At 36.3% G+C, this 12741-nt stretch overlaps 1 protein-coding gene across 1 annotated transcript in view; it reads right to left on the bottom strand.

Annotated features, from left to right (window-relative positions):
- TRAPPC3L (trafficking protein particle complex 3 like) overlaps positions 1 to 11589 on the bottom strand; it is a 39253-nt gene extending 27664 nt beyond the window's left edge. Inside the window, exons 1-3 of the mRNA XM_017497402.2 lie at positions 11378 to 11589; positions 8908 to 9005; positions 5363 to 5462 (exon numbers count right to left, since the gene is read on the bottom strand). Coding sequence (XP_017352891.1) covers positions 5363 to 5462; positions 8908 to 9005; positions 11378 to 11419 — 240 coding nt within the window. The 5' untranslated portion in view covers positions 11420 to 11589. The remainder of the gene's footprint in view (positions 1 to 5362; positions 5463 to 8907; positions 9006 to 11377) is intronic.
- Positions 11590 to 12741: the final 1152 nt, after the last annotated feature.

Raw genomic sequence — 12741 nt, 5'->3', positions numbered from 1 at the left:
TTGTCAGTAACTAGAAGGTATAGATGCTCTGCAGGAGGCTTTGGAAGCTACATTCACCACGCTCAGCTATTTATGATTATAATTCAGTGTGCAGATGATAGCTAGTGAGAGTAATACCTGAAATTCAGGCGAATTACAGCTGAAAGAGGTCTCTTCCAACAAATATGGAAACTGAAGTTTGGACAGCCTAAGTAACTTGCTCAGAGTCACACAGTGGGAATGTGGCTCGGTAGGATGTGGACCCTTCCTTTTTAATCTACACTACATTGGACATAGCTAGGCCAGTGCTCATCTACTGATGAGGATCGCAGCTCCTGTGTCCAAGTCACTTTCAAAAGGCAAGATTATTATAGTTACTGTCAAGCCTAGCCTTTATAATCATCTTGATTTAATGATCATGTTTATATCTAATTAGCTTCTCCTAATAACAAAACTATTTTATCATAAATGGGTTTGGAAACCTTAAAATATATTTTGTATAACTAAGGAGGTATTATTTTTTTGGGTCTTTGACCAAAGAGAGGTGCAATTGTATTTTCTACTTTCTCTTGTAATAAACAGAAAGACATACAGGTGTGTAAGTAACAGTCAAATTCTTGTATTTTATTACTACAACTAAAATCAGCTATGGTCATTCTACTGCAAATTACACATTTTCATCTAGACCAACTACAAAGTTTTTCTCAGAACAATTATCATAGTAGAAAAAAAAAATTAAAGACATCTTTTAAACAATTATTTTGTGGAAAAAGCACTAGAATAAGGTCAGAAGAATTAAATTCTAAGCTGGATTTTCTTACTATGTGTCCATGGTGATATCACATAAGTCTCAATTACATCACCAGTAAAATGGGGCTAATGATAGGTGATAGATGCTCTTTTTATTTCACAAGGTTCTAATAAGGGAAATACAGATAATAGGTAGGAATTACTTTGAAATTTTATAAAGAAAATATCAATGCTATTAAAGTTTTTCAATATTGTATTATAATATTGCTGACTTTAAATTTTCTAAATAAATTAGTACGTCTTATTTAATCTTTGTAGTTGTACTTTGAAGTAACCACCACAAAAAGTTAAGTTGTATATGATAAAATTCTGTTTTAAAAATGGATACATTTTAGCGTTGTAGGAACTAGACTTTATAATTAGCCGACACGTCTTTTTTTTTATACAAAATGCGAGGCCAGCTAAAGATTTTTGCCTTCACGATTTGGCCCTTGTCATGAGATTTCTTTTCAGACCACTAGATGGCGCAACTTAAGGTCTACTACTTGTTAAAAGAAATTGTCAGAGGCCTAGTGACAGACCGACCTCCTCTATGAAGAAAAAAACAAGTGAGGAAAAGAAGAAAGAGGAATGTTATGAATACTCGAAGTTACACAGTGCTTCTCTTGCAAAGGCAGAGACGTGCAGAGTGCAGTGTAAGTTTAGGAAACCTATTCCTACATGCAGTCTTTTTACTAACTCAGAGGGATCACTTCTGTCTGGGTATAGGTTTCTTCATTTAGTCAATTCTCTTCAAATGGATTCCTTCTCTGTGTTTTCTTTCCCTAGAGACAGGACAGAGATCATGAGTTCTATGGGTGCCATGGTCTCTAGATGCTCAGTACTTGGGAAGGATGATGATGGTGTTCTGTAGAAGTGTGTGGTCTGAGAGGGCAGCCAAACAAATTTTACAGCCCTTTGGTTCTATTGCTGACTCTGCCGTGCTCTGGGAGCAGTGTGTGACTACAGTAAACTTCTTCTGAACTTGGCGTAGTTCTCTGTAAAACTGACTGTATCATTTGGCAGCTGCCTTCTCTGAGGAGAGTTTATAAGGATTAATGAGATAATGCTGCCTCAGACCCAACGTTTTAATGAAAGCTGCTAATTATTAACACAGCCTCAGTGGGCAGGTCCATAATTAAAGTCTGACCTTTCATCTGTGTCAAAATCCTCCTGAAATGGGTGACATTATTGCTACAAGTAAAGGAACATTTTGCTGGAGAAGTAAAAATGATTGAGAGGAAGGACATCAAGCCTTTGAAGGAAGGTGCAAAGAGCAGGGACAACCAACCTACACTAGAGAAGGGTGAAGGTGATGAATATTCTCCTCATTGACGAGAAAGAATCTTGCAGAGGAGTGGAAGTGGATCTTTTTCCTGTTCACTGAGGACAGAAGACGTGGAAAGGAGTTCATCAAAATGGTTGATAAGACATAAAAAGTTTAGAGAAGGCATATTTGGAAAGGAGACGTTGTACATGTTTCTAATAGGGGAGAATCAAATACACCTGTTTCTAACTTGGTGAAAATTGTCTATCATTAGGAGGTCAAATTTCATTAGAACCTTCTTTATTCTATTAAAGACAGAATTTTATTTCTGAATATAATTTCTGAAATGGGGAACATTCTGGGTTTTTTTTCATGGTCTCTTTCTGCTGAGATATGAATTCAATTTCTCTCTTATGCTCTCCAAAGAACATTTCTTACTAGATTCTCCTTCAACCTTTTCTATTTTAATCTGGAGCATTCAAAGAACTCTTGTTCTATTTCCACATATTGAAGACTTCATTGTTAGGTAAAATGAGTAGTTGCTTATGGAAGGGACTTGAGGAGCCTTTAAATGTGTTGGGCAAGGTGAAGAGCATTCCCACGCTGCCTTCTGCAGAAGAAAAGGAACTTCCCAAGAAGCCTGAACAAAAGACTGCTTTTATTCCTTCTTCTTCCTTCCTCCTCTCTTCCCTTCCTCTTTTCTTTCCTTTCAACTAATTTTTATTGAGTCTCTACCAAGTAAGAAGTCCTACATCAGGCCCCACATAAACATATACTTCCTATTGGCATATTTAATTTGGCTTTCAGCTCTGTAATTTTTCTGTGACTAATAGAGAATGGAGAATATCCTGGTTGAGGACCACAGGTAACAAGAAAGTTCTGCGTGAGACTTCTTAGCCATCTCTCGGAAGGATTTATATGGGATATTTGTTAGCAGCTGTTTTGAAGTTAATCACACTAATTTTTAAAGTTATCGTTTTTATTTTCTACTAGAGAAGCCTTATTCCTTTATGTTCCTCTGATTAAAATGAATATGTGAAATTATCTCTTCTGAGTCCCTTCAGAAGCTTTTCAGTGATTTGAATGGTGCCCTCAGAGCCAAGAATAGACAGTAAGAAAGAACTGGAGAATCCTCCCTCCCATGTCACTGCACTATTCTAACTGGATCAGCCAATATTCTCTGGGCCAAGGGCATTTACAGTATTGAGCATATTTCAGATGACCTCTGACTGTACACCATGACAGAATGTAATTCCAGGTTCTCAGCAATGAGGTTGTATATACCTCTATTTCCAGTTGGTTACTGTTGTTTTTTCAGCAGATTTTTTTGTTCTGCTAATCATCTCTTTTAAAAATTAAGTGAATATATTAATAAATGGAAAAAGATGTGTACTATACGTAAACAAACAGAGGAATAAAAAATTTGCTGGTTGTGCTAACATATCTTTAGAATGAAGTCTCTAAATCGCCCTTGAAATTATTTTCTTCAAATACCCAAAGCCTAACAAACAACCTTAAACACATGAGTCAGGTTTTATTTTCCACATTATATAAGTTTTCAAATTATTGGTCAATGTTCTACTCCCTTATGAATTTGCAAAACAAAATCTTAAATATTTCTTTCTTTTTTTCTTTTTTTTTTTGAGACAGGGTCTCACTCTGTCACCTAGGCTGGTGTGCAGTTGCATAATCTCAGCTCACTGCAACCTCCACCTCTCAGCCTCAAGCCATCCACCCCTCTTAGCCTCCTGAATTGTTGGGACTACAGCTGTGCTACCATGCCCGGCTAATTTTTATATTTTTTTGTAAAGATGGGATTTCACCATGTTGACCAGGCTGGTCTTGATCTCCTGAGCTCAAGTGATCTGCCTACACTAAGCTAATGGGATGAATTTTGGCAAAGATCAAGAGAGAGTCATTCTCAAACCAATGTGACCATCCTCATTATAGAGAGACTGTGTCTTACTAATCAAAAAGCCTAGGGGGCTACCAACTAGAAATGCAACAAAACACAACCATCTACATTTATGTATGACAAGTATTTACTTTCCATTAAAACAGCTAGTATTCTTGTAGTATTGCCCATTTAATTAATTTCATTAAAAATTATTTTATTTTTCAATCTACCATTTCAGGATCTTACTTATATTCTGACAACATAGAAAGGGACTTTTTTTTCCCCAACCTGGTTAGTGGTATGATAAACTCACTGTGCTAAGGTCGAAAGCCACTGGGATACCAGTTTCAACCACATTATTCACTAGCCTTGAAACAATACAAGTAATAATATCAGTAAATGGAAAAATCTTTCATTTGGATTATGTTTTTAATGTAGAATTTTCCCCCACATATACTATTATTCACTGTTCATCATATTATTTCTGGGACTTAGTTTTCTTATCTGGAAAATGGGGATAGTAACTCCAATTCTGCCTACTTCAGAGGGTTACTGTGGAAATGAAAGACAAAGAGTATGTAAAACTGCATTTAGGCTCAGAGAGCATGATGGCATAGAATGACAGCCACTCGTGCACAGAGCCAGTTTGGCCATATATAACAATATTAAGAACTAGGAGAGAAAACAAATGAAACTGACTTAATTGGTCAGTTGTGTAAACCTGAAGACACGCATATCTTCTGAGTCTCCCGTAAATGAACAACACTATATTAATAACCATAGGCCAAGATTTTTTAAATGCTGTCTAAAGATGTGTTTTCCAGTTTAATTTCTAATAAATGTGAGCTAATCCTGGATGATTCCAAGTTGTCTCCTACATATCAGGGCTATGAAAGTTCTTAAAACAAATATATTTATAGGAAGTTCTATTTTTCTCTTGGGAAAACAATACTCTGGGAATGACTACAACAATATTCTCTGATACTACCAAAAACTATCTCCCTCCATGTGCTGAAAATGATCATAAAGAAACTGGTTTGGGGCATGCATGAGTCAGTATAATAAGCCCTATTACACTCCCCTTCTGTTTACCTTCTGAAAACACTTTTCCCAGTATAAGACATACACTCTGTGTAGAGTGTATACACACTGTGTAGAGTGTGTGTCTCACACTGGGAAAAATGTATTCAGGAAAATCTATGATTGCTTATAGTAGTAAGGAAAATCTACAGTTGCTTAAATGCATCTTTCAGTTCACAGTAGCTTTATCTCTGTGCTGAAATAAAATGCTTTTCAATCAGAATCTCCTTTCTCAGCACCTAACAATGAATGCAGAGATAGAACCTGTCCAAGCTGAGCAGAAAAACTACCAAATTCAAAAAGAACCAGAGATTTTCAAAATGTATTGGCAGAGCTAAAAATACAGTTACCTGGGCAATTATGTCTGTAATTTCTGAATAACTATGGCATCTTCCCACGCAGGATCGAGCCAAAAAGTCTTCCACAAGCCGCGTTCCAATGCCATAACCCCTATGGATGAAGGAAAAAATGTGGTCTGAAAATTCTAATTAGTGAAGTTTATCAGTTTTTAAGAAGGAATTTGTGTATTTAGCACTTGTACAAGTGAATCACAAACCAAATATGATGAGTCAAATGGCTTTTGGCTGCGGGCTTCTTATTCGTCCCACAGACCACAGAAGCAGAGAGCAACACACCAAGGAAATATTAACTGGGCTCCTACAAGCAAAAGAGTCTGCCTAGAATCAAGACTGGCCCAAACTTGACAATATAAATTAAAATTAAGGGAGGCTGGTGTCTGTAGCCTATTGTTTCTCAGTGGCAACTAATTTTCTCATCGTTAGGTATTGACGGAAATCAAATGAGCGTCTTGCTAAAGTGTCTGCTACGTGTGTGATATACAGATGCTTGCTCTTCTCTTAGCATCATTATCAGGGTAGAAGGGCTGGCATTTCCAGGATGGGCTCTGGAAGGAGGGGAAGAAGGGAGCAGAAAAAATTTTTGTTGCCAGTGAAAGTTTCAGCAAGTTCAGACTCTGAAGCTTACAAAAACAAAACAGCCAAGTCCTGAAAACTCATTTTTCACTCCAGGGAAACAAACTACTGTATGGGACTTAAGGGAAGGTATTGTATTATCTCCACCCCAAGAAAATAGCTCTAGTAGTGCCTGAAGTACAATTTTGAAAACCTTTGATTGAGATGTGATTATACACACTGAATATGTGGCTAAAGTGGCTAAGCACACATCTTCAGCAAGATAAACTGAGAAACAAGTAAATTTCCCAAAAGGATACAAAGGTCAGAGTCTGTTTTATAAGAACTTGCAATCTAGCTGAGAAAATGTGACCTTCATGATGGAAATCAAACAGAATACTGTTTTTGCCAAACCTCTGTCATAAAATTGGTCTTTCAGTTTCACAGCCACATGTACGTAGACAACCGAAATGATTTCCAATGGAGCCACAAAATGCCCAAGAAGACACCACAGTGTTCAGATGCAATGATTACTCCCAAGGCTCTAAAAAGAGGTGGACTCTCTGGTGACTAGGGGGTTAGAGGGAGGCAGATTTGATGTGAGAGTGCTTATGAATTCAATAAATCTTGTGAGATATCCTGTTTATATTTCTGAGTAGATAGACATATTCAGTTTAGCTTTCTTGACATTAGAGGAAAATGGTTTATAATTTCAGCCAAGAAGCTCACACTGCAAAGACTTAACAATCAAAATGTCTACTTTACAGAAATAGTTTTATCAGGATTAAAAAATATTTCCAGTGTGGTTTTTTTTTTTTTTTTTTTTTGAGACAGAATCTCACTCTGTCACCAGGCTCCAGGCTGGAGTGCAGTGGCACGACCTCAGCTCACTGCAACCTCCACCTCCCGGGTTCAAGCAATTCTCCTGCCTCAGCCTCCCGAGTAGCTGGGACTACAGGTGTGCACCACCATGCCCAGCTAATTTTTGTATTTTTAGTAGAGACAGGGTTTCACCATGTTGGCCAGGATGGGCTTGATCTCTTGACCTCGTGATCTGCCCTCCTCGGCCTCCCAAAGTGCTGGGATTACAGGCGTGAGCCACCGCGCCCAGCTTCCAGTGGTTTTTAATTATCACTTTGCGTATCCACCGCTCAGCCACCGGGAACAGTGGTCAGAAGCCAAAATGTTATGAGCTGTGCTATATCTACACATATTGCTTTGGTCAAAGGATATGTTTCTGCAAAGTAGATATTTTATAAATTAAAAATGTAAGAGGCTCTCAGCAGAAGCTATTAGGGAAATCTAAATGTGAATTTTTTTTCTTAAAGAAACATCTTTCTATAGCTTCTCAAAAAATTCTTTAATATTTCATTCATATTTATTAAATGTGTACTCAGCTAAACAGAGGTTTTTATTAGTCAAATCAGTGAGCTTTTTTATTTTCTACAGCTATTTCACAAAGCAATGCAAGTTTAACATGTCAAATAAAATGAAGCAATTTCTGAAAATGCTATGTCAGATGTTTAAGTGTGACCTTAGTGTAAAATGACATTAACATTTCTCACAGCTATGTACAGTTCAGCTAAGGAAGTGACTGAAAAATCTGTAGGTGGACAGTTGGGCAGTTCTCTTCTTTGTGAGTGCCCTTGACTAATTAAATAGAAATGCAAAGTAAAAGGCATGTGTACAAAAATAGAACTTTTTTAAAAGAAAAAGTATATGTATACAGAAAGAAGAAAAATGGGGTTTTTTTAAAAAGATCTTTCAATCTTTCCCTAATGTTGTGTTTTTCTGTATTTCAACTGAAAACACAATGAAGCCTTTTTAAAAGCTCTAAAATGTTAGGTTAGTTTTCTCCTTCAATCTACCTAGATAAATCTTGCAACCCAGTACACATTTTCCAGTCTTTGCTCTGTTAGAGTCCTCTTCAGAGTTTATAATTAAGAAGTTCAAAAACCATTGACAGATGTTTTATTGTCTGGCAATCATCTGATGATCACATAGTTATTCAGAGAAAATCAAAAGGTAGAATTAGTGCAGGAGGAATCTTCAATAATAAAGACAAAGAGAATGGGTCTCATTTAAAAAGAAAGAAGTGGTTTGGTTTGGTTTGGTTTTGAGACAAAGTCTTGCTGTGTTGCCAGGCTGGAGTGCAGTGAGCAATCTCAGCTCACGGCAACTTCCGCCTCCTGTGTTCAAGTGATTCCCCTGCGTCAGCCTCCCAAGTAGCTGGGATTACAGTCACGTGCCACAACACGCGGCTAACTTTTTGTATTTTAGCAGAGATGGGGTTTCACCATGATGGTCAGGATGGTCTCGATCTCCTAACCTCAAGATCTGCCCTCCGTGACCTCCCAAAGTGCTGAAATTACAGGCGTAGCCACTGTGCCCAGCCTGGGTTTTTCTACCTAATATGTTTTTAAGAAAAGGATAGTAATAATTAAAAAACATTCAAACAATAAGAATACTATCTTGAACAAAAGAAACTCTCCCTTTAATTCATAATTCCCAGTTTCCCCATCTTCCCCTTAGGAAACTACCATTATGAGTTTGTTGCATATCTTTCTATAGATGGCCTGTGCTTGTGTAAGCACATATTTATATTGGAAGGAATTGTGTTAGAACAAAAGACTTCTGAAAAGAATAAATTTGATTTTTCCTCATATTGTTAAGAGAACAATTTCAATTTTACCACATCTTTTGTTTATAAGCAACTGTTAAGTAACTTATAATTAAGAAATGATTTCTAACTAAAGAGAAAACATCCCACACTAGATATTCTTATCAAAGAAATTCCTTCCTATTACTTTATTCTATCAACCCAAATGGCGCTTGTAAGAAATTATGTTCAGCTTTCAGATGTGATTCATTGAGACAGAAGAACAGCTGGTGAAATGAAGCAAGAGAAGTCATCAGAGGCCAAAAGAATGCAGGTGATGTAAGAAACAACAGATATTCCGTAAGAATGAAAGACTTCCACTTACATTTTATCTAAATATTGATTCACATCTTCATCTTTCTCATAATCCTTACACAGCTGGGCAACCAGAGCTCCATAGGTAAGGACAAAGAGATCTTTATTCTGGAAAAAAAAAAGGGGTAGTTTCTTGTTATAGGCAAGTTACGACAGTATACTACTGTATTTCTTTCTTTTTTTTTTTTTTTTTAACAAAATCTGGTTGTAAGTAGCCTTAGAGATCATCTGTACATTTTTTTCTTCCTCCTATTATTACAACAATTTGCTCTTTGAAAACAAATTATATTCACATTTGGATACATTGATGTGGGTAAGGGATTTTTTTTTTTTTTTTTTGAGACAGAGTCTTGCTCCGTCATCAGGCGCCAGGCTGGGGTGCAGTGGCGCAATCTCAGCTCACTGCAATCTCTGCCTTCTGGGTTCAGGCTATTCTCCTGCCTCAGCCTCCTGAGTAGCTGGGACTACAGGCGCATGCCACCATGCCCAGCTAATTTTTGTAATTTTTACTAGAGATGAGGTTTCATCATGTTGGCCAGAATGATCTCAATCTCTTGACCTCGTGATCCACCCCCCTCAGCCTCCCAAATGCTGGATTACAGGCAAATAAAATGAATTTCTTAATATGAGAATATCTTTCTATGCATTTGCTTACATGATAACTTGTGATGTATTTTCATGGAGACAGTTGTTTAAAAATACTAATTTCTAACATAAATTTCTGTTTTTCTAAAATATATGCCAATCATGTTTTCAGCTGGAAGAAATAATTGGATAAGACTTCTCAGGAGTCTGCACAATCCCTAATGGCTCCCAGATCTGCCACGGAGACCTTCAAAATAAACCCAAATGTAGCAGCAAATTTGTGAGTTTCTTTTCTTTTTACTTAGAGAAAAAAGAGGAATGTGATAGTTCCTTCTAGATCTCCAAAATATGTCCCATTTTTAAAGTGAATTATAAATGAAAACTAAAACTTAAGACAATTCAGGTTTGACTTAGGGTTCTTCAAAGAACCTAATAATAAATCACAAGAAATGCTGGTAAATTATCAATGAAAAGTCTGTTCAACATATAGGAGCCACAGCAGAAGACAAAGTGCGGTCATATACTAATGCTACAGCATAAAGATAAGCAAAGGTGAATGGTGGGAGGTGAGAGAGAAAAAGAGAGAAAGACAGGAGACAGAGAGAGAGAGAGAGAGAGAGAGAGAGAGAGAGAGAATGATGAGTTTGTTTTGACTGGCAGTAAAACAAAAGAATTTGAAAAAGAGAGAAGCAGAAAAAAATTATACCCTACCTACGTGCGATGGCCCCAGCATTGTGTCCATTTATAATTTTGGCCAAACTGAAATAATGGAATTTCTTCTCTGTCACTGATGGGTGGGCACTACTCTGTCTTGAAACCTATTTTATTTTCAGCCAAGTTTCTGGTTCAGTACCCGTAAAGGCCAACTTTCCCTATTCTGCTTCATGGCCAAGGACTGTACCTTGAACTACCTGTTCAGCTGGGTCTCAAATCCATACCACAGATGCCAGGAAAGGTTAACATAAATTTATTGTCATAGTTTTTAAAACAATAAAAATAATCATATGAATATTTGAAAGAACATGGTTAACTATTTCAGTAGGTTATGAATGTATTAGTATAAAAATACATTTTAACTACTTCATAAAATCAAGCAATTTAGATATAATATGAACTATGTACCATATTTTTTAGCACTTGAGAGCCCCACAGGAAAATAAATCAAGATCCCAGAATGCCAGCAGAGGTATTGCAGGCATTTCAAACTGAAGTATGCCCTTAGTCACTACAATCCTAAACACCAAGTCTGAAATTACTTAATTATATCAAATCCCCATCAGTTTCCTGAAATAATTAACAGAATTTGAAAGTTAACAATGATTTTTTGTATCTGTAGCTTCTGAATGACTAAAACTATAAAGAGAGTATTAAAGCATGTTATTTAAAACTAACCAGCAAAAAATAAGTTTTGTAAATAACTCTTAACCTGGAACATATAGAAAGAGTAAATGTTACATACCAAGTTACAATAAGACTAGGAAACATTTTTAAAGGCAATTCTTTAATACCTAGTTTTTTGACGACCTATTTCTATTCACTTTTACACATAATCAACGATTATATATATATACATATATATATAATTTCCTATTTCCTGAAGTATGAAATACAAAAAATGGCTTAATCTTTTCATATTTTCTGTCAAAGGCAAAAAAAAAAGACATTTGTATGTGTATAATTCATCAGAAAAGAAGACCTTAAAGTCTGTATAAAGAATTGGTTGTGTGCAAGATAATCATAATTATTCCTAGATGTGTCATTTAGGATTCACCTCACTGAACACTGTCTTTCCTCCACTAAAAATTCTTATAGCATCACTTTTTGAAATAAATCAGAAATCACTCAAGAAAACATTTTCTCTGAAGTAGAAAAATCTCTCTTTAGAAAGATCTTACTATTTTATGATATGCTGGTCTTCGGTGTGCAGGACGAGACATAGCGCTTGATAGATGAAGAATGTGATCTTCAATTTCTCTTGGTTTTGCCTGTTTCTTAGAGGTGTATCAGTCCTTGTCTTTTTGTTTGTTTTTGTAAGCTCTTCCTTGCTTTCAAACAAGAGTGCTACTTCTGCACTCTACAGCTTTTGCTCTTTGCGGAGCTGAAGAGGAAAATAACCATGAACAACAGGATTGTCTTATAGCCACGTAACTTTCCACAGATCAAATAAGTGCTTCATTTCTGAGGATGAATTGTAATCTAGAGCCATAAAAGCTGATAGTGTGAAGTCAGACCTGAAGCACTGAGACACAAAAAATTCTTTAGCCCAAGGGAGTTCAAGAGTGGTGTTTTGTTCTTATGCCAAGGCATTGTTTTAAAACCACAAACAGAAACCTTCACAATCCAAGATAGATCTAAATGTTAGCATTATTCAGTCTTGGATTGATTGTTGTAAGAATTAGACAAGATCAGCAATCTGTAGGTAATAAATCCAGAATTCAAACCTGATCCATTAACGACATCAATGGTTATCACATTGTCCCCAAAACCATAGACCCCTATCTTGTGTGATTGTAATATTCAAATATATCTGGTAACCTTTTTTTCTTTTCATTAGCATCAACCAAGAACATTAATAAGTGATAGAACAAGCAATATTTTCTTACAAAACTGTTGTTCAAAATGGGCGCTCTATAGTGTAATAATGTATAATGATACTAGTAGAGAAAGTAAGCCCTTAGCTTTCTTTTGAGAGTTCCTGAGATGTTAGCTATTGAAGGCTCTCTTTATTTATGCAGAAATATTTAAAGTTCAAATAAAAAATCCTTTCACCTTGACAACTGCAGGGTGCAAGGAGGATCAAAATCTTTCCAGAAATAGAAGTGGAAAACTCAGTTTAGGAAAGTAGTTTTTCTGCTGCTTATAGTTTGAGTCCATTAGTCCTATTTGTTCTGGCAAATTCTTGCTATAAAGTGACAGACACAGGAATACTTTGAAGAAAAGTGTGGTGTAGTTGAAAGAACCTAGAAGGATTTGGAAGACTCAGGCTAAGTTGTAGATCTACCATTTGCTGGCCATGTGACTTTGGGCAAGGTATTTTATTGCTCTATGGCTCAGTTTCCACACTTGCAAAATGGAAACAATATCACCCACCTCACAGGATAATTGTGAGAATCAAAGAGACAAGATGCGCCATAAACACATTAAAATGCGCTATATAAAAACTAGTTACTATAAGTTATTCTTGTGGTTGGATAAATTGAATGGAACTCTACAATATTTAATATATTTCCATCATTGCTTATGTTCTATGACACTATGA

Source organism: Cebus imitator, unplaced genomic scaffold, assembly GCF_001604975.1.
Source record: "Cebus imitator isolate Cc_AM_T3 unplaced genomic scaffold, Cebus_imitator-1.0 Scaffold11, whole genome shotgun sequence".
NCBI lineage: Eukaryota > Metazoa > Chordata > Mammalia > Primates > Cebidae > Cebus > Cebus imitator.
Note: the sequence above shows the minus strand (reverse complement) of the source record. Positions and strands in the feature narration are given on the sequence as shown.